The 27,023-nt window shown below is 42.4% G+C and overlaps 1 protein-coding gene across 2 annotated transcripts in view; it reads right to left on the reverse strand.

Annotated features, from left to right (window-relative positions):
* Positions 1 to 262: 262 nt before the first annotated feature.
* The window catches only part of RFX6 (regulatory factor X6), a 47,671-nt gene continuing 20,910 nt past the window's right edge, over positions 263 to 27,023 (reverse strand). The window contains exons 11-19 of one of the 2 annotated variants that reach the window (XM_077301195.1): positions 25,179 to 25,338; positions 23,693 to 23,837; positions 22,172 to 22,266; positions 17,190 to 17,307; positions 9,155 to 9,277; positions 6,772 to 6,981; positions 6,099 to 6,605; positions 4,038 to 4,241; positions 263 to 723 (exon numbers count right to left, since the gene is read on the reverse strand). In XM_077301195.1, coding sequence (XP_077157310.1) covers positions 548 to 723; positions 4,038 to 4,241; positions 6,099 to 6,605; positions 6,772 to 6,981; positions 9,155 to 9,277; positions 17,190 to 17,307; positions 22,172 to 22,266; positions 23,693 to 23,837; positions 25,179 to 25,338 — 1,738 coding nt within the window. In that variant the 3' untranslated portion in view covers positions 263 to 547. Of the gene's footprint in view, positions 724 to 4,037; positions 4,242 to 6,098; positions 6,606 to 6,771; positions 6,982 to 9,154; positions 9,278 to 17,189; positions 17,308 to 22,171; positions 22,282 to 23,692; positions 23,838 to 25,178; positions 25,339 to 27,023 lie in introns of both variants that reach the window. The other variant, XM_077301187.1, reaches the window with a different exon arrangement.

Below are 27,023 nucleotides of genomic sequence, written 5' to 3' on the forward strand. Positions count from 1 at the left end.
CCCGCCAGCACCCTTGACTTCCCACTGCCCGCTGGGGAGTGCTGCCAGCACACCAGCCGCTGGGGGGCACTGCCAATGCCACACCAAGGGGGAGCCCCAGCCATGGTGGCTGCTGGAGAGCACCAAAGGTGAGCTGGCAGCAGAGTGGCAGGGCAGCTCCTGAGCTAGCAGTTGGGGAGGAGAACGAGGAGGAGCCATGGCCCGGTACCAACTGATCCATTGACCAGTACTGGTCCCCGGACCGCAGGTTGGGGACCGCTGATTTAGAGAATCTAAAGGGGGAACTGTGGATATCTTTATTAATATATTTTATAGGAGGATACAGATTTATTTTTAAACAATCCCTGTATGAGAACAGCTCTGCTAGTCGTAATTGTATTTCATTCTGATGCCAGAGATATTTTGGGCCCTGTTATTTTTCCCCCTTGGGTGGAATCCTCAAAAATAATTTGTAATGTTTTTTCCATTCCAGTCAGTAAAGAGGGTTTCAGCCATCAATACTGGACCAAGGGAATAAATTAGACCAAAATGCAGCTAGTCTTGAACCTCAGGTGCCTCCTGCAGCGGTTCCCATGAAGACGGTGTTGATTGGTGGCAAAGAGGATACCATGTCTCTGGTTGCCTGTGCAGAAGAGTCCATCGTTTCCTGGGAAGGACAGGGCCTAGAATTCCCAAACATGCACTGGGAGGAGGATGCTGATATGGCAGGTTGGATTTCTGAGGCTACAAAAGAAAATCATAATAGTTACTGGCAGTTTGATACTTTCATTCTCCTCTTTCCATGTTGGAATTCTAGAAAAAGGGATGCCAGGGCTCAAGTCTGTCTGGAGACAGCCCTCCTCTGACTGGAAGTCCCATCCTCTAAATGCTGATAGGCGGTGACTCTCTCTATTTGCCCTCTCTGTGAAAGTAAGTCTTTAGGCCCTTCCATTGTAGCAATGTAATTTCCCCTTATGATTTACATGAAAAAGCTTTAGAGACTTTAAAAAGAGATGAGGCTTGGTACTGAGAGAACCCAATTGTTCTAACCATAAAACAACATTCAATTATCTTTTTTAATGAAAAATTAAAAAATTGTTTCATGGTATAAGGGGTGATGGTAGGGGCTGCTGGGGGACTAGGGTAATAAAACTGTTGGAAAACCTGCCATGAGGAAACCCCATTCCCAATGCACTAGTTCAACAGCTGCAGCAGGAACAGGGAGACCACATAAGTTGGCCCACACCTAGAAAACACCTTGATGTAAGACAGATTTTTATAAGATGTATTAGAAGACCACCTGTCCTGCTATGCTCTGCTCTAACAGCTTCACTCATCTGAACAGAGGCTTCTGCGGGTGCCTTTTCTGTTGTGGCCTCCATCTTGTGGAATGGCCTGCATGAAGGGCTCAGGAATGCCCCCATGCTTCTGTGTTGCTGAAAATGATGTCAAACAGAATTGTGAACTCTTTCACTATGTTTAGTATGCGTTTGCTGTCTGTTGCACCCCACTATCACTGCTTTGTTTTTATACTTAAGATCATTTCCTGGGCTGTTTAATTATACTACATGTAATCATTTATGCCCTTGTCCAGATTGTTGCAATCCTTCCTAGATATGAATGCTCTGTGTCATCTGTCTTCATTCTCAGTGAAAAAAGACTATTCATAAAGTAAATAAATAAAATTGGAATCTGTTCAAGGACCCTTCTAACACTAATTTTTCACATGCTCCAAGATCAAGTCCTGTCGCTGTAATGAGATGCAGAGGCTGAGTCTTGGCACAGATTGCTCTCCGTTCCATTCCTTTCCTTTCTCTAACCTTCACATAACTGAAGCATAAGGGAGCTATTTATTAAGGATAATCTTTAAAGAAAAAATCCAAGGAAGCCCCTCTTCTTTCATATTGTCACTAATAGCTGCTATTTTCTCTACTGAGTCCCAATTTGCATTTAAAATGCATTTCCAACTCCTTTGGTTGTTGAGATAACATGAACATTTAGCAAAAAAAATGCCATGTATCATGAACAAGTAAATTAAAGTGATCAAAGCCAATGGTTTTAAACTTGCACAGTTCCTAAAGCCTCCAATCAATGGGATGAATCCAACCAGAGCTCTAAGCTGCCCTGCTCCAGCCTCAAGAGCCTTTGTCCAACTACAATGGCTCCTTCCCCAATAGAAGGAAGTCTTCAGAGTTGAGTAAAAAGAAAGTCAGAGTATAACTATTTTAATAATAAATAAACTTTTTTACAGTGGATTCCTAGGGTATTTTTTAAGTCAGGTTCAGTTATTCACATCAAGTATTATGATTTCTGTGTACCAATAGTGTAGAATAAACTTCTTCACATCTAGATTTTATAATACTCTGGGAGGAGGATAATACACACACATTCACAGGTAACCATTTGCTTCACTTTATTTATCTCCTTCACTGGTTTTCAAAAGAAGATGGCAAAACAGGCAAATAATGCTAAACTGTACAAAATATTCGAGATCTGTGATCAGATCTCTTGTCTTTATAAGTTCTACAAAATTCAGCAACCCTAATTTGGATCGGGATTTTGTTGCTTGGCAGGGTGGGTTTCTCTATAGGCCCTTTTCCTGATATAAACTGCCCTCCTCTAGATTTGCTCCAACAAATAAAGCAAATAACACCCCCAAGGTCTGGCATGTAAATCACAGTGAAGTTGGTGCCAGAGAAGCTTCAAGGAAGAAGATACTTAAAAAATAAAAAAAACAAGATACCACCACAGAAAAACCTTGCACTGGATGCTGCCCACCTCATCTCTGCAGGTGGTGGCCCTGAGAAGAGGAAGAGATGGTGGGGTGGTAGTACAGGAGAAGGCAAGGAAAGACTGCATGGAAAAAGGGGTAGACTCCTCCTAGCCTACCACCATGGGTCTGATACAAATCATCCCTCCTCCCCTCTATGCCTATGATTTATAATAGTACTAGTACTAAAGCCCATTTTAAAAATGGGCTTTGAAAGGGGCGGCAGGCAAGAGGGTGTGAGAGGGTGGGCGCGGCTTCCTGTGGCCGGCAAAGCAGGCTAAAGGGAGTGGAAAGCCCACCCCCAGCGGCGGCGACATGGCTTTGGGGCCAGCAGGGAGGTTGCAAACTCCACACCACCCCCCGGCTCCAGCAGGAGCGTACCTGTGGGCCACAAAGCCCTGTTGCCGCCTCTCTCCTCGTGGGCGACAATGGAGGCTGCAGCCACAAGGCTTCTAGCAGGCAAGGAAGGAGGGTGGGAGCTGGAGGGGGAGGGCCAATCAGGGTGGTCCTGGACAGATAGGGTCCTGGACAGTCTCCTCCCAGGAGGCTGTTTCCCAAATATATAAGGGAGTGAAATAGTGTTAAGGATAGGTTTGGGAAGCCTGTCAAAGATCCTCAACATCACATCTACTTTCATCCTCCAATCTGTTTTTAACCAGGAAAGCATTAAACCTGCCAGGAAGTGACTTGTCCAAGGCTGTGAGTTTACAGAACCCCAACTCCTGAGCAAGCCACTGAACCATATGATACCTTATTAGATTAGCATCTCCTGTTATGCTCAGTGGATGAATGCAACTGGCAGTGCAGTCCTAAGAATCATACACTTCTAAGCCCATTGACTTCAATGGACTCAGACATATGTAATTCTGTTTAGGACTGCACTATAAATTAGACAAACTGAACTAAACCTTATACAAAGTTCTGTGGTTCTTTCCTCAGTAACCTATCTCATATCAAACAAAATGCTACAAATGCATTCAAACTGAACCAAGGAGTATGAGACAAAGAGAAAGAATGGACTAAATATAGCCAATTGCTCTCCAGTTGTTTGCTTGCTTCAGTCCTCCTCCCAAACTAGGATCTTCTATTTTTTTATCTCTCTAGGAGAAAAGCAGCTGGGGAAGAAAAGCCGCTCCCCTTCTGTCATGAAATCAATTGAAACTGGGGGCCCAAATTTGAAAAGGGAAAAAAATACAGCGGAACTGAAGGCACACACATCCAAATCATGTGTAGTTTGGCATTTAGTCCAAAAGATCAGAACTCTTGCTCTGACATCAGATCAACTTACTTATAGGATTCCGACAAGCTATCGAGACATCTGTGTAATATGATGCTCCCTGTTTCCTTTCAGTGTCCTCCAAGATGCTAAGTGGGTCATGCATGTCGCTGTATGGAGGTAATGATCGAATGCTGCTGATGACAGAAACATGCTGATCTACCATGGACCCAAGTCTGTGAGATTCTGAGTAGTTCATATTATTTCCATAGAACCCTGTTGGTAGGAATTGTACAAAAAGTAACTAAGATATTTATAAGCAATAACTACATTAGAATACAATTGTTACACTTAGGTGGTACAAGGGTGGCTTGTCAGAGTGATGCTGGTCTGAGGTCAGAGGAATTGTATGAAGGAAAAGAGAAACCTCACATCCTCCTGACTGCTAGTATGTTCTAATAATACCTGCTTGAATGAGTCACTTATGTATCACTAGAGACCTGGGTAATTTGGATCTAAAAGAGATTGGGATTGTGAGACTATTGCTCCAGAGTCTACAACTAGTGCATTCAAGTTCTACTTCTGAAATGAATTCTTTATTCTCACTAATGAGGTCCAAAGTGGTGGGGAGAAAGGTCATAGACATTAAAGATAGCATCTGGTTTAACACTTGGCTTGCAAACAGCCACTGCATAGTCACCTGCTCACGTTCAATGCCATTGGTCAAATATTGGTCATGACAAAGTACCATCACTTTGGGGCACTAAAAAAACAACCATAGAAAGCTGGCCTTGAGATTTTGAATTTTGTTGGATTATTTTAGTTGGACTGTTTCCTGATGCAAGACTTGAGAATTTCTTAAGGTCACTTTCAACCTTATGCCCACAGAAGTCCATCAGTAACGATAATGGTTGTACAAGCAACTGCCAGTTATAGTCTGAGGTAAACTTCCTGCTTTGATCATAGGATGGGGTATATGGATAAGTTGACCAATAAGATTAAAAAAGATGGCTATTTGTTTTTGCTTACAGTTGTACCCCACCTTTCGATAAATTTTGGTCTCCAAAATAGCTTGCAGACATTTTTGTATAAAGCCTCCACACTCTGGCAAGCTGGAAATGAAAACTGAGGACAATGAAGGTATCCTTTCTACCCTGCTATGATCCATCATAGATAGAGTGACTCACACAAAATCAAGAGCCAAGATGGATTGATATGAGATGGATGTGGCTGTTATTGGTTCTAATTGAGTTTACGTAGTCTGCAACATGGATTCTCCTGCTGAAATGAAATGGCACAGAGACAGGTGGGCCAGGAATCCACTTCCCCTGGGCTCTTCAGTGCAGGTCTCACTTCAGATACCTTTAGAAGTTCTTATACCAGACAAACTATACTAAACCACTTCCTAGCTGGCAATTCGATTCTTACATAGAGAAAAAGTCAGTTTTGGGATCACAGGTTCCTTCCAGGACATACCATGTACTCAAGTCACTTCCTTGGCCTAATTTACATCTCCTGATGATTGTCAGGGCCACACGACATAAAAATTGTGAATTACTTTGTACATCAAGAAATTTAGAATTTGAATATGTAGATCTTTATGTGTGACAAAGGATTCTAGATCTCATTTCTAAGTGAATGAATTGTGCAGGGGGTTGGACATGACCCTGGAAGTCCCTTCCAACTCTATGATTCTATGATTCTAAATCATAAGCTTTGTGTTTCTTATATTTACTGATGAAGATTCATAGTTATGAGCAGACTTATCTATAGACCAGACAACGGGAGGAACTGCAACGCTTCTTTTGCGGGTTTGTTCCCATTGGCTTCATGGAGAAGGTACATGTTTACCACTGTAAGAGGTCTATAGATAATACAGCTAGGATTCTAACAGTACAGTCCTAAGCAGAGCTATATCCTTAGAAACTCATTGACACTGGTGAACAGAAAGGTGAAACTCTGTTCAGGATTGCACTGTAAATACATTAAGTTACTTTGAGTCAAACATTTTAACATTCATTTCTGCCTTTTTTGGAAGAGACATCCTCTATCTATGGGACAGACAATTCTGGAATTCTAAGTAAGAAATGACAAACAAGGAAAGTAAAATAAATCTCTGGAAAGTTTTAATACCATTGGAAGTGTTTGAGGGATATGGTGATCCTTGACAGGTCACTGAATTGTTCATGAAGTTGTAGCCTCCATTATTCAAAAATGGCATGTTGTGAGACTCCTGTATATTTGCAGAAGATCCATAATTAGAAGGCGACCTGGCACTGTACGGAGAAACAGCACAACTGCTACCGAAGAAGTCTCTTGAGAATCGCTGATCATTTGTGGCTGGGTAGTGACTAGGTTCAGATCTATGCTGATAGGCTCCAGAAGAGGGATGAGTCTGAGTCCTGAACATGGCTGGGTAATTAGCACTAACACCATAAAAATTCTGATTTGTCTGTGGTACAGTCTGGTAAAGGGTTTCTGAGTAAGAAGAGCAATGGGAATGTGCAGATAATGGTGGACCTACACTTGGAGGTCTTCCAGCCATTGGTCCCTGGTTGATAACACTTCCTCGACTAACCATAGCAGGAGAAATGGGTGGTGTCATAAGATGGCCAGTGCTCTGAGGGAGCTCTGTTTGACCTGGAAGAATAAAATAGAGTGATTAGCTTGTGTTTGCATACAGAGATTTTTCAGAATCCAACCAATGGAAATGTCAGTGCTGTTTCCCCCCCATGTTCCTGTCAATAAAACCACTTACATAAGAAAAATAAGAGGCAAGGAGGAGGAGGAGTACATTGTTTCCCACCTGTAAGCTGCATATCCTCATTGTTCCCTGTACGGAATGGGTTCAGGCCAGAGGACATGCTATTGTGTTGATTGGTTGACAAAGGGAAATAGGCTTGTTCCACAAGGCATTCATTTTTGACTGAAGCATCACTAGAAATTGTGCCCGTTTTGCTGCGGTTTGCTAGGAAACAAGAGCTTGGTGATGCAGTAAAAGCAGCTTTACTTGCATCTGAAAAGGTAAGACAGGATTTTATGATTGCATGTAAAACAGAAGAGACATATGCAGTACTGAATATACGGCTTGCAAATATAAGAACAGGTTAGCTAGGTTAGAGTGCAGTAGCATCTTAGAGAACAAGATTTTCAGGCTACAAGCTTTTGAGAGACAAAGCTCCCTTTGTCAGATGTTCTGACTCTGCAAAAATTATACTCCGAACATGTTGCTGGTCTCTATGTTGCTCCTGGACTCAAACCTGACAACTCTACTGTAGACTGATAGCCACCCTCTGAAATGATAATAGGTTGTTATTCATATTATGAATTTTCACCAAATCTAAGTCAGGAAACAGTCATTTCCCATGTTAAAATCATGGCAGCAGAAGTGCTTTCTATGTAGTCTGGGAAATGGTAACTAACAAGTCTCTCTAGGTATATTACCAGAGATTCACCCCCCCCCCCATTCATATGGCAAAAATTAAAACTTAAAGCACAGTTGCTGCTTGCAACTAGTGGCAGAAACTGCCCTCAGTTTGGAAGCAAACTAGCATTACATTTTCTAAAGAGATGAACTTCTTTTCCCATCCCATTTGTTGTTTCACATCTTATTACACATTGAGCATTAAAGCCCCACCTTTTAAAATCTGTTGTCTACAGAAAGCTCAGATAGTTGCACAGATCTCTGGCATCTCAAACTGCTCGGTAAGTTGAAACTTAATATATAGAGAAACTTAATATATAACCTTAATATATATAATTCCCACATATTTCATATACCCACTAGATGGACAAAGATATTTGGAAATATAATTGGGTAACTGCTTTGCCTTCATTTCTATGAAGAGGGATAAACAATTAAGAGTTTTCCAACCCTATTGTAAGCATGATCAGTCAGAGGCAAGTTCTACAGTAGTCAGTGGGGCTCGCTCTCATGTGAGCATGTGTACGTCTGCTGCCTTATGAATGCTGAGCTATGTGCTGGGGGAGATCAGAACATTCTGTTGGCTAAAGAGTAATTCACATTTCAGATATCAAGTCAAAGAGAGAATATACAAATGGATGTATAGTCATTAGCCATCTGTAACTATGAAGGGAACTGCAACAGTTCAGTCATCTGAGATAAAGTGATTATGTTTTTATGGGAAGTCACATTAACTAGAAATTAGCCTTAAACATGTAGTGCAAAATCAGGCTTTACAGAAGGTGATGGATAATTGAATAGATACCCGGCTATAGATTTCTAAACATACTGCAAACAATCTTGAACAACCTTTTAAACCATCAGTCAATTTGGTATTTTTTGTCTAGTAGCAAAGAACCATAAACCTTTGAAAAAACAAGCCATTTCACAGATGCTCTGATGCAGGGACAGAGCAGAACCGGTAACAGCAAGATGAGTTGGCCGTTCTACCAATTGGCTGTTAGTCAGCTAGTAGGTACCCTGAGATTTTATGATGGGATGTGTGAGGAATTTAAATAAATAAATCAGCATGTGAGTCCTAGGTGTAAACTGCACAGAGCTTTTATTCCAACCCCAAATTGATTCAGTCCCTGCCCTCTACACAGAATGCGATTTCCGTTTGGAATTTGGCCGATTTAAATTTTCCTTCTGCAGCAAGAAGGATTGATCCAGAGTGACCCTACCTTTATTGTGCGATATCTCAGAGTGCTGTTAATCCTCAATATCCAGATTGGGAAAGAAAGCTCCGTGGTAGAGAACCTCTGATAGGCTACACCTGGTCATGTCACACGCTTGCCTTAAAGGAGAAGCCCCTAATTTATCTCAACTTCTGTCGGTCCTGGATTTTTTCTCCCTCCTCTGCCTTTTTTGATCCTCTCTCCCACCCCTCCAAGAAAATAAAGAGGCTCCCTGCCTGGCTCCTCTCCCCCCACCCTTCAAGAAAAGAAAGAGGCTTGGCTTTCCCCCCCCCCCCTTCTGAACTACCCTAGCCATGTGCAGAAGACTTTCCTGTTTCAATGGGGGGGGGGAGAAGAAGATCTGAGTTCAAAGCAATCTGAATTCAACAGGATTGACAATGGAATAAAGAAAGTGCAGACTCTGCCCTAGATAACAGATGATAAATCCCCACAAGCTCTAAATTCAAGTACGGTAAAGCTTTCCATTTGTTATGTTTAAATTTGCACATATACACTGTTGGTTATTCAGAACTACCCCTTCCAGTTACCAAGGTTCTTCATATACTTGTCCAATAGATTCTGGAGTTCTTGTTCTTTGTCATTGTTGAACTGGGTCTCCATGGCCAGTAAGATGTACTCGTCTAAAAGCATGCGGATCAGATGAAACGAACCTTGCAAGGGGAGAAAGGTGGAGAGAGTATGCATGTCATGATCTTATCTTGATGACCATCTCTCAACACTTTACAAGAAGCAAGTGGAACAAACAAATAATTGTTGGACTTTAAATGACCCGCTAAGACCAACAGGGAACAGTGCTTAACTTCTTGCTCTAATCTTGCATGACAGTGGCCCACCTATCTCAGAATGTTTACTGTCCTGTAGGTTATTTGACCACTAATGACATCAAAGTACAATACTGATGAAAGTGAGACATGCTTTATACTTGAAGTGGGCATACATTAGAGTCAGATAAGGCAAAAGGAGCTTGGGTTTTGTTGCAATCCAGTTCTTCTAATACAAAAGAACCAGAAAGTGGTTGGTAGAGGCTTGGCTATATCTTGGAAATAAAAGTAAGAAAGAAATGTATTATATCATCATAAATTTTTGATATAGCACCCAATATTAAAGGTGACTGCTGATTTTTGTACTAGTGCTGCACTTTTTAATATACTATCTTCCCAAAAGAACAATCTGTACAATATTTAAATGATGTATAGCTTTGTGTTCCCAAGGTTTTTTTTGTTGCCACTTTAGATACGGATTAAACACAACAGCAACAGAGCTTAAACATAGTAGGTTTCCTTGTATTTTCCCGGCCCCAGCCCTCTTGGGTCAGCCCCTGCCTTCCTTCAAGACACTGTGGCTTTTTCTGGGGGTTTTAAAATCAAAGTTTTAATTCAGTAGAACCTTAAAAACCAACAAAACCTTCCAGGTGATAAGCTTCTGTGAGTCAAAGTTTACTTCATCAGATTAAACAAAATCATTAGGTAACAAATCTTTATAGTGTTACAAAGCTATCACATTTGTCAGTCCTCCCACCCAAAGCCCTCTGGTGACACAGAGCACCAATCTAGTTTGGCAGTGATCTTTCTGAAAATATTGTAGAAAGTAGGTTTGGGAAGTTCTCAGGGTAGCCAGGCAATGCATGAGAGAGCTATGATGCTATTTGGGGGGAAACCTGGTTCCCCATCAACAGCCAAGCTAGGGCAAACACCCAGTATGGAAGGGACATTATATATGAAAGAGCTCCTCTCAGCGACTTCGTCTACCCACCTATTCTTCCCATCATCTATTCTCGGCATATCCGATCAATGTGGGGAATGGTTCCAGTGTTTTTTTTATTGCTACTAGGACTGTGCAAATTTTTGTGCTTTTCTTTCTTTCAGTCATAGTTGTGTAATTTTCACGGTTTCATTCATTATTCCCAATGAAATCCACAAGAGCAGGAGTAGTCAACCTGTGGTCCTCCAGATGTTCATGGACTACAATTCCCATGAGCCCCTGCCAGCAAATGCCGACAGGGGCTCATGGGAATTGTAGTCCACGGACATCTGGAGGACCACAGGTTGACTACCCCTGCACAAGAGTACAATCCTCCTCTTCTTCTGCCCTCCTCTTCCTTTTTCTCTTTCCACCCCAGAGAACTCCCTGGGCTGCCACATCTCCAGATTGGTAGAGGTGGAGGCAGCAACTGACAGATAAGGAAATTGTCAGAAAATTTGTCTTGACCATGCTCGGCATCCTGCAGCACATTGGATGCTTTTTGTCTTTTGACCTGAGGCGACATCTCTGCTGTATCTCAGGGATGGTTGCATGTCTCCCTGTCACTAAAAACAATTTAGCTTAAAAAAAAAACTTCTTCCCAGGCAAAGATGATAGGCTCATTTGATCCAAGGTACAGTAGCATTACAACACCCTACAACACCTTCTATAGTAGCCCTACAACACCTTCTAGAAGCAACGCCAAAAAATGATGTGCTTATCATCATGGGGGATTGGAATGCTAAAGTAGGAAGCCAAAAGATAACCGGGATAACAGGCAGGTTTGGCCTTGGAGTACAAAATGAAGCAGGGCACAGGCTGGTAGAATTTTGTCAAGAGAATACAATGGTCATAGCAAACACTCTTTTCCAACAACCCAAGAGACGACTCTACACATGGACATCACCAGACGGTCAACACAGAAATCAGATTGACTATGTGCTTTGCAGCCAAAGATGGAAAAGTTCTATCCAGTCAATAAAAACAAGACCAGGAGCTGATTGTGGTTCAGATCATGAGCTTCTTGTTGCAAAATTTAGGCTTAAATTGAAGAAAGTAGGGAAAAGCACTAGGCCACTCAGGTATGAACTAAATCATATCCCCGACGAATACACAGTAGAGGTGACAAATAGATTTAAGGAATTAGATCTGATAGACAGAGTGCCTGAAGAACTATGGACGGAGGTTCGCAACATTGTACAAGAGGTAGCAACTAAAACCATCCCAAAGAAAAAGAAATGCAAGAAATCAAAATGGCTGTCTGAGGAAGCTTTACAAATAGCTAAGGAGAGAAGGGAAGTGAAAGGCAAGGGAGAAAGAGAAAGATACACCCAACTGAATGCAGAATTCCAGAGAAAAGCTAGAAGAGATAAGAATGCCTTCTTAAATGAACAGTGCAAACAAATAGAAGAAAACAATAGAATGGGGAGGACCAGAGATCTTTTCAAGAAAATTGGAGATATGAAGAGAACGTTTCATGCAAAGTTGGGTATGATAAGGGGCCAAAATGGTAGGGACCTCACAGAAGCAGAAGAGATTAAACAAAGGTGGCAAAATTATACAGAACAACTATACAAGAGTGAGCTTAACATCCCTGATGACCACAGTGGGGTAGTTACTGACCTGGAGCCAGACATCCTGGAATGTGAAGTCAAATGGGCCATAGGAAGTCTGAGCAACAATAAAGCTAGTGGTGGTGACAGCATTCCAGTTGAACTATTCAAAATCTTAAAGGACGATGCAGTAAAAGTGCTACACTCAATATGCCAGCAAATTTGGAAAACTCAACAATGGCCACAGGATTGGAAAAGGTCAGTTTACATTCCAATCCCAAAGAAGGGCAATGCCAAAGAATGTTCAAACTACCGCACCATTGCACTAATTTCTCATGCTAGCAAAGTTATGCTCAAAATCCTACAAGCTAGGCTCCAGCAATATGTGGACCGAGAACTTCCAGAAGTACAGGCAGGATTTCGAAGAGGCAGAGGAACTAGAGATCAAATTGCCAACATACGCTGGATCATGGAGAAAGCTAGGGAGTACCAGAAGAATGTCTACTTCTGCTTCATTGACTATGCTAAAGCCTTTGATTGTGTGGAGCACAACAAATTGTGGCAAGTTATTAAAGAGATGGGAATACCAGAGCATCTTATTTGTCTCTTGAGAAATTTATATGTAGGTCAAGAAGCAACAGTGAGAACTGAACATGGAATCACTGACTGGTTCAAAATTGAGAAAGGAGTTCGGCAAGGCTGTATACTGTCGCCTTGCCTATTTAACTTGTATGCAGAGCACATCATGAGAAATGCGGGATTAGAGGAGTCACAAATTGGGATCAAGATTGCAGGGAGAAATATCAACAACCTCAGATATGCAGATGATACCACTCTAATGGCAGAAAGTGAAGAGGAACTAAAGAGCCTGTTGATGCGGGTGAAGGAGGAGAGTGCAAAAGTTGGCTTGAAACTCAACATCAAGAAAACAAAGATCATGACATCCGGCCCTCTCAATTCCTGGCAAATAGATGGGGAAGAAATGGAGATAGTGACAGATTTTATTTTCCTGGGCTCCAAGATCACTGCAGATGGGGACTGCAGCAAAGAAATTAAAAGACGCTTGCTCCTGGGGAGGAAAGCTATGGCAAATCTAGACAGCATCCTAAAAAGCAGAGACATTACCCTACCAACAAAAGTGCGTTTAGTCAAGGCTATGGTCTTCCCAGTTGCAATGTATGGCTGCGAGAGTTGGACCATAAGGAAGGCCGAGCGTCAAAGAATTGAGGCTTTTGAACTCTGGTGCTGGAGAAGACTCTTGCGAGTCCCTTGGACTGCAAGGCGAACAAACCGGTCAGTCCTAGAGGAGATCAACCCTGACTGCTCTTTAGAAGGCCAGATCCTGAAGATGAAACTCAAATACTTTGGCCACCTCATGAGAAGGAAGGACTCCCTGGAGAAGAGCCTAATGCTGGGAGCGATTGAGGGCAAAAGAAGAAGGGGACGACAGAGAATGAGGTGAAGCAGTAGGTGCAAACTTAAATGGACTCCGGGGAATGGTAGAGGACAGGAAGGCCTGGAGGATCATTGTCCATGGGGTCGCGATGGGTCGGACACGACTTCGCACATAACAACAACAACAACAGTAGCATTAAAATTAATTTCAATGCCAGGGATCAATCCTGAAACTATAATTGCCTAACTTCCCACAGTTCAGAATGGCCTCACAAGCCTCGTTCTCTATGCCCCCGCCTTCAGAGAAGAGCCAGGTAACAGAGACGGGGCTTTTTCAGTTATGGCATCTCACTTGTATAATGCGCTTCCCCTTGAGGCTCTGCTTCCTTTCTTTTGGGTGCCAGGACAGCCAGGGGTTTAATTAAGGGGTTATTGTTAAAACACTCTTTTACTCTGGAAACTGTTGCTTTAATCTGTCAGTGTTCTGTTTTTATGGTCTGACGTTTTTATGCTGGCCTGGGTTTTTAATGAAGGATTTTCATAAATTAAAAGTTTTATTTTAATTAAAAAAAAAATTGTACACTGATTGCACATTCCTAGACAAGCAACAAAACCTAAATCAGCAAGTAATTCCATAAACTCTGACCATATGAGTATATTTTAACAGTGAATAAACATGACCTCACATCTGAAATAATGGAAAATATGTTACAGGTATGGAGAAGAGGGTCACTTTTGATTTTAGTAATGATCAGACAAAGCATTCTTGTAGAAGAGCCGCAAGGAAGCTAAGAAATGTAAAGCAGTCAGAAAAGTCAGGGCCTTAATACCCATCATTCAAAAAAGAAAGAAAAGGGCATGTTGTCTGCAAGGTGGTGAAAGTGGCAGGGCAAAGAAGCAGGGTCCAACAGGCAGGAGGAGGGGACTCCAGTGAGCCATGCAATAATTGCAGTTGTATCTTTGTCTCCAAACTACAGCCAGGTGATGCCCCATTCAAACAATAAGCCCCAATATGGGTTTTCTCTCATCCCAGGCAGCAGTCATTAGGGGAGGAGCTGTGTCTTGGTGCGAGAGCATCTGCTTGGCATGCATAAGATCCCAGGTTCAATCCTTGGCATCTCTAGTAGGTGATGAGAAAGACCTCTGCGGAGACTCTGGAAAGCTGCTGCGGGTCTGAGGCCTATTATGCACACAATACTTGCTGCACAGAATCCAAGCAGTTAAGCCTTTAAGCTTGACTCTGGGTTTCTCTGCCTGCCATACACTCCATTCTTCTTTCTCTGGGGTTTTTATTCTGCAGCTACAATCCCAAAATGCAGTTTTTCTTAAATGGGTCAGGAACATCACTGGTGAAGTAAGGGGCGTGGAAGCCAAAGATTTTTTAAAATGTTACATTATTGCACTATTGCAGCTGTGCAGTAGAGTGAAGAAAGTGCCTTTCATTTAAATCCACGTGGTTCAGTTCCTAAAATGAAAGGGAAGATGAAGGAATACAGGAAAAGTTTTTTTTTAAATCCTGAAATCAACCAAACTGTTTTTGAAAATGACTAGAGCAGCTGTGAAGTGGCCTTTTCTGATTGTCAAGCTCTAGTGGATTCTCTATTGTCTTATTAGCCAGTGTGAAAAATGGGAAAGAGTCACTACCCTCCGGTATTCTTTCCTCCCTGTCCCCCCTTTCAGATCTTGTGATAAGGCTTCTTGGAGAGCTGAAGCACTTGTAGCTAAAGAATTGCAGGTCAATGCTATCTCTTGCTAACTCTTTATAGGTTTCCCTGTCAATAATTTTCCCCCAGTGATCCAAATTTAGTGATGGTCATCCCAGTTTGTCAAAAAACCACAAACATTTACATGATGGAAAAAGCAAGCAATAGTGAAACACCAATGCAGGCAGGAGGATGGTGGAAGGTGCAGACTGGGAGGAACAATCTCAGTGTGGGCAGTGAAGGGGCCTCCATGGGTGGGAAGAGGGCAGAGGAAGAAATCAAAGGGAATTTTTTATGCTTTTGAATAACCTTCAGCTTGGAACCAAAGCAAGAAAACTGGCACAAAATTACTCTCAGTAAACATGGGGAAACAGCTACTGGGAAATGAACTGGGTGATGAAAAGAGAAAAATCAATGCAGAGTGAAAAAGAAAATCTGAAGGACATGCACAGTGAAAGTGAGGGGAAACTGTACATAATAGGCCTGAGCAGGCCATACTGGCTTTGCAGGACCAAAGGTTTGATTTGGTGTAAGCAGCTTCATGTCTTCATTACATTTTCCCATTGCAGGAAAATAAAGAAGAAAAAGCTAATTGAAGCCAGCATATTGTAAGCCACCTTGAACCACAGGGAAAGGTGGGTGATTAAGGCTTAAATAAATAAACAAATATTGACTGATGGAACACACAAACCCTCTGTATTGAGAAGGATTTATTTGACTTCAAAGAGATAAGTGGAAACCTGAACTATTTTGCCACCTTCTCTCTCCATTTCCTGACTAACGAAAGTTAATTTGGAGAAGCAAAATGAAAAAATTAGGAAAGAGAATTTTCTTTATATTTCTCCTTCATTTTAATGGGAGGAATTTCTTCATTTTTTCAACTCATAATGTAAATCCTACCCTTGCAACTCTCTTTCAGTCTGTTCAGACATTACATGTCTGCATCTGCTCTGGTGTGCGTTTGTGCATTTTATGTGCATTAAAAGGGACTCCTGCTGTGGAAGTCACAACCAGAAGCATGAGTATGGGTGGGAATGGAATCCACATCTACATCCCTGTAGTATTTGCTGCTGTCAGGACATCAGACATGCTAAGACCACTCTTCCCAAATGGACCAGAGAATAAACTACTACACAACTCAGCTGTGACAGAAAAAAGGCCATAGGAGGAAGGTGAGAAATGTGGGGTTTAGCTTTGCCATTTTTACTGTTAAGCACAGAACTAGGGGCTTGCTGTTATGTGCAGGATCAACCAACTACCTTTTCCACTAGTGAAAATGTCTGACCACTTAAACACCTGTGCAGGGGGATCACGGGACCATTGTGGACAAAAGCAGTATGGGACTGTAATAAGGGGGGAAGTTTGCTAAAGTTGAGCCAAAAAGATGGCTACATCTAACCCATTTATTCTAACATCTGACATGTAAGAATAATGCCATTGTAGCTCCCATCTCAGAATTATTCTAGTCTGATTTTTTTTACATTGGATGCTATAATATTAGTAATATTTATTTAGCAAAAAGGAAAAAAAACTTTTGACTAATCTTTAAGATTGCTAGACCTCCCCATAGTGGAGGCAGGTGCCCCCCAGCTCCCACTCAGATGGCTGGTGGGGAGACTTGCTGGAGAAGGAAAAAGGCCTAGACCTTGTTGTTGATGTCACACAGGAAATGAAATAATCACACCAGTAACATCCAGGCAATTTGAGCAAAAACTCTACTGATTTTAACATAGAGTTTTTGCCCAAATACCAGAGTATCACCTGGATGTTGCAGTAGATACGACGTCACTTCCTGTGCAATGCCAGCAATGAGGTCTGGGCCTTTCTCTTTCACCAGTTAAGTCCCCCCATACCCTGCCAGTTGCCCAGAGGGATCTGGCAATTCTTCCACTCTCATTCAGATACTTTAAAAAAAATTTATTGTCCTTGAAAAAAAGTCACTGGGATCTATTCTCTGAGATTGTGGTTACAGTGTCAAAGGACTTTTAAAAATTACCATACTACTTACATCTTGTTTATCACCAAAAAATTAAAAATTCTGAGTCTTGAAAGATGCCTTCTGTCAAAGTAGAAAACTTAACTAATGCTACATTTTCATCTGGTAGAGGACATGGTTAGACACCGCCACAACAAAACAGGAAAAACAGAAAGTTTTAATATAAATCTGATACCAAAGCTTGATGCATTGTTCAAGGTGAGATTATGCATTACTCGTGCTCCAAAAAAGCTCCACTTGAGAAGGAAGTCTTGGGCTCTCTTCTTTAGAGATCGACCGTTCTGCTTGCTGGCCTGAAGAGGAGACAGAAAAAAGGTTCTTAAAGGCCTAGCAGAACTCACATGCAATAGAGACTGTCACAGACCCTAATACTGGATAGCATTTTTGAACACCAGCTCTCTTCCTCACTGTGAGCTTGCCGGGAGACTGCCTGTTTAGGCTAACAACTGGAATCATTAACTAACCAGATTTTGTAAGCAAGTGTTAAAACTACTGTATTAAGGTTTCACAAGCATTCAAAATATTATTCAGCATAACCAAGCTGCTCCCACCAGCCAGTTCATTGACAAAAAATAATCAGGTTTACAAAAACTGTATAAACCAGCTTTCAGATGAGTTGTAACCAAAATTTTAATAGTGTAATGAAAACAAACTGTGTTTTCTTCTCCCTGTAAAGATTTCAGGAACTTTAACTACCAATTTGTTTGTTTAAACTTTTATATGCAGCCTCTTCAGAGATTTGCTCAAAATGCTCACAAAGCCTTCAACCTCTGTAAAAAGTAGGTCTGAATTTAAAACATCTCGGGGGAGGCAACTCCAGTTTGGGAAATTCCAGGAGATTTAGGAATGGTGCCTGGGGAAGCGGTCTTGGAGGTTAAGTTTGCTCAGCAGGGCTGTGAGAGTCTGCCACCTGAAGCTGTCATTTCCGCCGGAGATTATTTTCCCTAGACCTTAGTCCCAGGGCCGTCTTAACAGCATTATGGGCCCCTGGGCAAACCAGTGTACTGGGGCCCCTATGACAACCACTCACAGGAATAAAAAATAAATAGTCGATAATATTAAACATTTATTTATTTTATTGGCATTTCAAAAAAGCTGGTGTTAAAACATTAAAAACATGCTGTAGAGCTAAACATTTGAACAATACACAAGGTCTGAAAAACACAATAATACTCAGTAAACCATACAGATTAGATGGCACAGTATGAAATTACTATGATTAGCATGGGGCTCCTCTGCTCGTGGGGCCCCCAGGCTAGTGTCCATCAGGCCCATGTCTTAAGACAGCCCTGCTTAGCCCCTCTATACAGTTTGAAGTCTGAATTCTCCTACAAGACCATCTTTATTATCAAATATATGGTACAGACTAGTTTGGGGGCATTCTGGAAGATCTTGCTGTCCCACAGAATTTTTCACCTGCTTTTGGTGACAGTCTAAAGAAACATTCTATGGCACTTTTGGTCCCTGAAAACCTTTGATATTTTAAATTTTTATTTATGTTCTTTATAGTCTCCTTTTCTCACTGAGACTCAAGGCAGATTACACAGAGTGAGTCAGTACAATCAATAGGAGAGGATATTCAATAAGCAATGCAATAGGATTTGGATTGTAGAAAACTGGAACCAACTGGAAAAAAGAAGAAGAAGAAGAAGAAGAAGAAGAATTGGTTCCTATATGCCGCTTTTCTCTACTAGAAGGACTCACAAAGCGGCTTACAGTTGCCTTCCCTGTCCTCTCCCCACAACAGATACCCTGTGAGGGACGTGAGGCTGAGAGAGCCCTGATATCACTGCTCGGTCAGAAGAGTTTTATCAGTGCTGTGGAGAGCCCAAGGTCACCCAGCTGGCTGCATGTGGGGGAGTGCAGAATCAAACCCAGCTCTCCAGATTAGAAGTCCGCATTCCTAACCACTATACCAAACTGGTGCAAAGCATTAGCATTGACATGACACATTGTTTGGAGGGAAGGAAGCAACACGTAGTCCAAGCAGGGTTGGTACTTGGATGAGACACCACCAAGCAGGTCTGCTAAGGAAGGCAATGGCAAAACCACCTCTGCTTCTCATTTGCCTTGGAAGCCCGTTGCTGGGGTCACCATAAGTTGGCTGATACTTGAGGGCATGCCACACACTCTTGGTATTATTTAGTTACTTAATTCACACCCCATCTTTCTTCTCAATTGAAACCCAAGGCAACTTATGTTTTTTTTTTCTCTCCTCTCTTTTATTCTCACAACAAGACTGTGAGGTAAATTAAACTGAGAGTGGGTTACTAGCTCAAGGCCACCCAGCAAGCTTCTATGTCAGAGAGGGGAGGGAATTCAAATGTGTATCTCCCAGATCCTAGTCTGAAACTCTAACCAATACACCATGCTAGCTAACATAATACTTAATAATCCTTATCCATGGTTCTCCTTAATATTTGTGAAACTGCCCAGGGGGTGGAGCCTGTCCGTCCCCAGGAAGTTTCCGGACTCGAATCTGGCCCAATCAGATTGGGCCAGTCCCTAAATGACCTGCCCTAATTGCCCACCGATTGTCCTCTCCAGCAGCCTGGATTGTCCTCTCCAGCAGCCTGGTCACAGACACTCCATGGCCTTCTGCTCCATGGCCTCACTGCTCCACCTGGCCAGCGGTGCATGGCGGGAGCCACCACTGCGCAGCCCACAACTCCATTGAAAGCTGGGTGCACTGTCTCACCACCACCCACTCCCCACCAGACCCGAGGAAGCACCGCCTGCCTTGCCTGTGAGAAGGCAGTGGAGGCTCCCATGAGAAAGCGGCAGTGGGGCCTGTGGGAAGATGATGCCAGCACCCACAAAGGTGACCTGCTGCCAGGAGGCAGTCTGAGGTTGGGGCGGCGGACCCAAGGACACGCTGCCAGCGCTCACGAGAAGGCAGCAAGAAGGCACTGAGGCCCACGCGAGGACGAGCTAGAACCAGCCACCAAGAGGACACATTAGCTGCAAGCACTGGGGACAGCTACCCCCAGGAGTCGCCACCTGTGCACGCAGGGAGATGTTCAGCTTACCATCTGAACGATGGGGCTCCTGCCTGCGGAGCCCTTTTTTCATGAAAGGGTGGGGATTGCCCTTTTTTTCATGAAAGGGTGGGGATTGCCAAGCTCTCCTCTCCTACCCCCACCTGCCCTTTCATAGTAACATGACTCCGTAGGCTTAAACACCCTCACCCAATCACATTCTCGCCTTAATGCGGTTCTTCCAGCCTGCGGTCCCCTTTCTCAGGCCATTTCACTTGGCCGGGGGGGGGGCCTTGCTGGCTGGTGCCCTCATTAGGCATGCCAACATGCTCTGCTTGGGGGGGGGGCAGGAGGGAGCCCTTGTCACCCACCTCCCTACCTGACTTCCATTGCCGCATGCCTGGACACTGCTTCCTCATGTCCGCTCACAGCCCCTATGCTGTTTCTGTTCGTTTAGGATGGGGGTGTGGGGCTGCCTGCCTGCCTTTCTTTCTCCATCCTTCCTTCATTCCATCCCTTTCTTTCTCCCCTTCTTTCTTTTTCCCTCACTTCCTTCCTTTTCTTTCTCCACCCATTGTAATTACAATAGGCTTACCTTCTAATAATAATAATAATAGCCCTGTGGTACTGCTCAACAATGAACCTGACCAGTTTTTATATATATATATATATATATATATATATATATATATATATATATATATATATATATATATATATATATATATATATATATATATATATATATATATATATATATAATCAGTTTATCATGTCAGAGTATGTCCTAAAATTAGCTTCCCTACCAGGGCTTGCCAACTTGTGGTAACATTATAAGCTTCCACTTTCTCAAACAGCAAGTAACCCCCCCCCCTCAAAAAAAAGGCCATTTGGCGTGACAGCGAGGCCCTGCACTTTTAAGTGAACAGAAGGTAGAGAGCAATGGAAGGATTACATGTTCTGTAAATCATTACCACTTACTCAGATAATCTTGACTCATATAGTAAATTGTTCAGCATTTTGTTCCAGACGTGGGAGGAAAATGCTGGAAACTATACCTGTTTGCCCTAGAACAATGTTCTGTAACAGATGTGAATGGTGGGCAATTGGGTCCTTCCTCCACTTCCTTGGGTTAATAGTTATTATCCAAAGACTAGCTCAATAGTTTTGAGGAACCCATGTTAATTTGTGGTGATTCAGTTAACTTTGTTTTAGTTCATAAGTCATGGTGACTTCAATTTGCATTTGAAACTGAGAATTTGAATTTCCTTTGAATTGTGAAATGATGAGAAGATGGCATATCCAAAGATGGATGTTAGTTCCTGATACCAGTGAGTGCTTGTTCATATAAAAGTATACACATGATGAGTTTTATCTACCCAGTGGATGAAAACACACACATATATATATGGAATACTGACTCACTAGAGCTAGCTTGGTGTAGTGGTTAAGACCAGTCAACTCTAATCTGGAGAACTGAGTTTGATTCCCCGCTCCTCCTCCACATGCAACCAGCTGGGTAACCTTCGGCCAGTTACAGTTCTTTCAGAGCTCTCTCAGCTTCACCTACCTCACAGGATGTAGGTTGTGAAGAGAGGAAAGGTAGGCAATTGAAAGCCACTTTGAGACTCCTTTGGGTAGTATAATGGAGGTACAAAACACAATCTCTCTTCTTCTACCTCTGCCATATAATACGGTTGTTAATTTAGTTTTGCCTCTACTGTCTTTTAACATTGTTTTATGCATTGTTTCAAATACTCACACATCCAAAGCTGTTTCACATGTCCCACTGGGGCAAAAAGGAGGCATATACTTTATTCAAACAATTATTTCAATAACATAAAATGATTCCAGCACCCTTTACTTTGTCCAGGGATTCAGGGAGTTCTTCAGCATACACACAAAATCTTGTATTACCTCCCGAAACAGTAGCTATGGTCTTACTAAGGCTCTTTTTCCCCTTTACGCACTCATGATACTGTGGGAATTAAGCAAGCATATCAGTGCAACCAGTCATTAGGAACTAATAGGCAACTGACTGGCATGAAAGGTGCTGATCAAATGGGAAAGAGCCACAGGTAGGCTGTTCACCCACACTTCCCATGGGCGAGGGGAGTGGCACTTGATTCCACTGGCTGTGTTTCTCTATATGAAGGAGGGTGGAATGGTATATGCTTACCTTGATAACCCTTTGCTCAACCACAGTATCCAGCCACTCAATAAATGACTCCACAGTGGCATTCTTCTTTAAAAGATCTTTCAGTTCTTGGAACACTGTAATAGAGTCATCTACCATGTAAAAAGGAAAACACACAATTGCATTCTACTCTGAATAGGAGAGAAAGTCACTCACCAAGCATTTATAGCTTTGTAGCATGGAAAGGAAAGGGCAGAATTAGAACAGCAGGGGGAGTAGGGAGATTGGGGGAAAAACAGCATCTTATAAAAGTTTCCTTTGCTTATTGAGCCAATAGCTATATATATATATGTATTGACTAAAGATTAGCATTCTAAAATGTTAGACGTTTTGTGTAATATACACATACCTTTCCCAGCCCAAATGATTGCAATTGGGATAATCGTCATTCAGAATATGCCAGTTTAGGTTGCCTTTATTTCCTAATTGCATGTTACTTGTACACAGAGCAGGTTTAAGTATCCTTGATTTCAATGGCAGAGATTTCAGCACATGCTTTCATTCGTCCATAGAAATAATTAGGACTCAAAGGCTTACCGTTGGGTACATGATGTCCAGGCAAGGTAGTTTCAGCTGCTCCTTGGGCACCCCCCTTATAGCGATTTCAGGAAATGTATAATTAAAACCCCTTTGGGAGTTTAGCTGTGCTCTGCATTTGAAATGACTTGAGCTAATTACCTTGACCTAGAGAGACCTCAGATCAATCCATCTCAGCATTAAAAGATGGTTATGTAATTTTCACACTTCTGTTCATTAAACAATCTTTGCCTATCTCATAGAAATAATAAATCTATGCAAGCAGAACAGCAAAAAGAATGGAACAAAATGTATGGGGGGAAGTAGCACTGAAAATGTAAATAAGGTTTTCAGTAATTACTTTTAAAATGAAGAATAATTTAGAAATTATTATTTTCAGTAATATAAATGTGGTGATTTACTTGCTCTACCTACATATAGAATAAAACATTCTAGCCAGACAGAAAGACATTAGCCAAATCAACAGTAAGCCCCAGGGAGAAATTCAGTGTCAATGGTGCAGAAATTATTTCACCAGAAGTCTGAAATATTAAAAGGTGGTCTGCAAATATGTATACACAGCATAAAATTTCATCAATAAATCACATGCCCTGATCCAAAGCTCTCTTTCTTCCAAGCCCATATCTAGCTCCATAGAAGCTGAAACTGCTACCTTGACTCTAGACTAGGAACAACACTGAGCCTGCAGTGAAGAGATATGCATGGAGCTGTTCCCAACACTTCAGTAAAACAAAAAGTTCCCGCTTGTCCGAAGTTTTGGCTATCTATAGCATAAAGTCCATTTTCCCAAGTAAAATTTAAATCAATGGCTTAAAACACAAAATATCTCCTATGTTAGCCAGGAAGTACGTTTCAGCATTTGTACAGAAGCAGGGCAGCATGGCAGAGGTGCTTTTTTGGGCTGCATACGAAAATACCACATGTATGGGAGCACAGACGTGTTTTATAATTTGACCAGAAACTTACATTCGATGTAGGTCTCCCCGTCAGTGTCCATGCTTCCTGAGACGGTGAGAAGTGCCTGAGATCCAATGCTGTGCAGATCTACCCTTTCGATATCTGCAACCATGGCATTCACTATATGTTGATCAAAAAGAGCTGGTCGGGCAATCTGTGAGTGGGCAACAGGAAAGACGTGCAAAAAGGGCAATGATGGTGGGTTGCATGAATGTTAATTATTTCAAATTTCCTTTAAGTGCTATGAATGCTTTTTAAAGCTGAGTCACATTTGTTTGGCACCACATAAATATGAATGAAGGTCAAGTGGTGTGGAAACAAAGTGTGTGGCATGGGTTTCATGAAACAAATCCACCATCTGTTCCTGGAAATATTTCAACTACACCTGCAAAAATGTCACCATAAATCAGATTAGCTATGGGGGATATGATGGGCTGCTGGTTACATGATCAACGACCATTGAGATCATGTAATCATCATGAACAATGCCTTTTGAAAAGCAAATGATACAGGACTTCAGCAGAACTAGGTGAGCAGGACTTCATCTCAGTTGTGACCTACAGGTGACTAGCTGGCTCTTTTGTGGTGGCAAGGACAGGCAAGGCAAGGCTAGGGAAGCCTTTGGCCTCCAAGTGCACCACTGGAAGACAGCAGCTGGTGGTGGCAGGGAGAGATACGGCAGTGAGTTGGGTGTGGGGGTAGGTGGCTTTCAAGCCCTTCCTGTAACTGTACAACTGGCCCCTGGAGATCCTGCAGCATATGCATATTTTCCCATTTGATTTCAATAAACTGACAAACATGGAAAATTGTATGGATATTCCTGCCCAAAGTAAGATGAGTGAACTGTCAAAAGGAGGTATTCAAAAAAGTTAATAAATTAATAAATCCCCAGGCCTGGACACTAGGGATGCACCCAGGAATTCTTACAGAGCTCAGAAGGGAAGGGAAGGGAAGGGAAGGGAAGGGAAGGGAAGGGAAGGGAAGGGAAGGGAAGGGAAGGGAAGGGAAGGGAAGGGAAGGGAAGGGAAGGGAAGGGAAGGGAAGGGAAGGGAAGGGAAGGGAAGGGAAGGGAAGGGAAGGGAAGGGAAGGGAAGGGAAGGGAAGGGAGAAAGAAAGAGAGAAAGAGAGAAAGAGAGAAAGAGAGAAAGAGAGAAAGAGAGAAAGAAAGAGAGAAAGAAAGAGAGAAAGAAAGAAAGAGAGAAAGAAAGAGAGAAAGGGCTCATTTTTAACAAAAAATATTTAGTTTGCCAATAGTACCATTCTGTTTGCCAGAAGGCTGGGAAGGTAGTCTGTAAACCCACCTGCTACAGTCAGTGATTCTGGGGCTCCATCCTTTAGACTGTTCCTAGGGCTCCAGAATCACTGACTACCTCTGAGTATAACATGGGAGTGTTAGCTTCTGTGACAACAATTTTACCATCTCCCTGGATATTTCCCTGAGTTTACAACATTGCACATTCTGTGTCATGGCCTCTGTTACAGACTTTCCTCCTACCTGAGCTAGGTGCAGAAAGGACGTTTGACGCTTCAGAGAAGACACAAATCTTCGCGCAATTGGCAATTTTTTTGTTGTAAGATCTTCTGGCAGATTTTCCAATGATGAAACAATCCAGTGCTCCCAATTTTTAGCAAAATTTCTTATATCTGCCAATAAACTGCAATGAAAAAGGAGGAAGTACCCCATTTGGAATCTAGTCAGGAATTGAGATGTGATAAAATCATCTGGCATAGAAACACAAAAAATGTTGGAATAGCCCAATCCACATAGTTGATAAAGCCACACGTGATAGACTCCAGGGCTTGGTAGAACTAAAAAGCCATATGGCCCAAATCCGAGAACAAGTGCCCTTTGCAGGTATATAAGACAGGCAGAAAGGATTTCCCCAGTGGCATATGTAACAACCAGTGGTGTTTATGCAGAGATGTGCATTAGCTTATTTACTCGAGGAAACACAAAATGGAAAATCATCAATCATCAGAAAGGCCAAAGCTGAGAGTGAGCTAAGATTGGCCAGGGAAGCCCATTGTAACAAGAAAAGATTTTTCAGTTATGTGAGGAGCAAACGTAAAGTAAAGGAGGCAATAGGCCCACTGTTGGGTGCGGATGGACAAACTCTAACGAAAGATGCAGAGAAAGCAGAAAGTCTTAGTGCCTATTTTACATCTGTTTTTTCCCACAGGTCAAAGTGTTTAGGCACATCTAGAGATGGCTGTAGCCAAAGGATAGTGTCTGGGTGGCAGGTTAACATGGACAGAGAGATTGTCGAGAGGCATTTAGCTGCACTGGATGAGTTCAAATCCCCTGGTCCAGATGAAATGCACCCGAGAGTACTCAAAGAACTTTCCAGAGAACTTGCACAGCCCTTGTCCATCATCTTCGGAACCTCTTTAAGGACTGGAGATGTCCCGGAGGACTGGAAAAGAGCAAACGTTATTCCGATCTTCAAAAAAGGGAGGAAGGATGACCCGGGAAACTACAGACCAGTGAGTCTGACCTCTGTTGTGGGGAAGATAATGGAGCAGATATTAAAGGGAGCGATCTGCAAACATCTGGAGGACAATTTGGTGATCCAAGGAGTCAGCATGGATTTGTCTCCAACAGGTCCTGCCAGACCAACCTAGTTTCCTTTTTTGACCGAGTAACAGGTTTGCTGGATCGGGGAAATTTGGTTGATGTCATTTACTTGGATTTTAGTAAAGCTTTTGACAAGGTTCCCCATGATGTTCTGATGGATAAGTTGAAGGACTGCAATCTGGATTTTCAGATCGTTAGGTGGATAGGGAATTGGTTAGAGAACCGCACTCAAAGAGTTGTTGTCAATGGTGTTTCATCAGACTGGAGAGAGGTGAGTAGCGGGGTACCTCAGGGTTCGGTGCTCGGCCCGGTACTTTTTAACATATTTATTAATGATCTAGATGAGGGGGTGGAGGGACTATTCATCAAGTTTGCAGATGACACCAAATTGGGAGGACTGGCAAATACTCCGGAAGATAGAGACAGAGTTCAACGAGATCTGAACACAATGGAAAAATGGGCAAATGAGAACAAGATGCAATTTAATAAAGATAAGTGTAAAGTTCTGCATCTGGGTCAGAAAAATGAAAAGCATGCCTACTGGATGGGGGATACGCTTCTAGGTAGCACTGTGTGTGAACGAGACCTTGGGGTACTTGTGGATTGTAAACTAAACATGAGCAGGCAGTGTGATGCAGCGGTAAAAAAGGCAAATGCCATTTTGGGCTGTATCAACAGAGGCATCACATCAAAATCACAAGATGTCATAGTCCCATTGTATACGGCACTGGTCAGACCACACCTGGAGTACTGTGTGCAGTTCTG

This window comes from Paroedura picta, chromosome 1 (assembly GCF_049243985.1).
Source record: "Paroedura picta isolate Pp20150507F chromosome 1, Ppicta_v3.0, whole genome shotgun sequence".
Taxonomy (NCBI): domain Eukaryota; kingdom Metazoa; phylum Chordata; class Lepidosauria; order Squamata; family Gekkonidae; genus Paroedura; species Paroedura picta.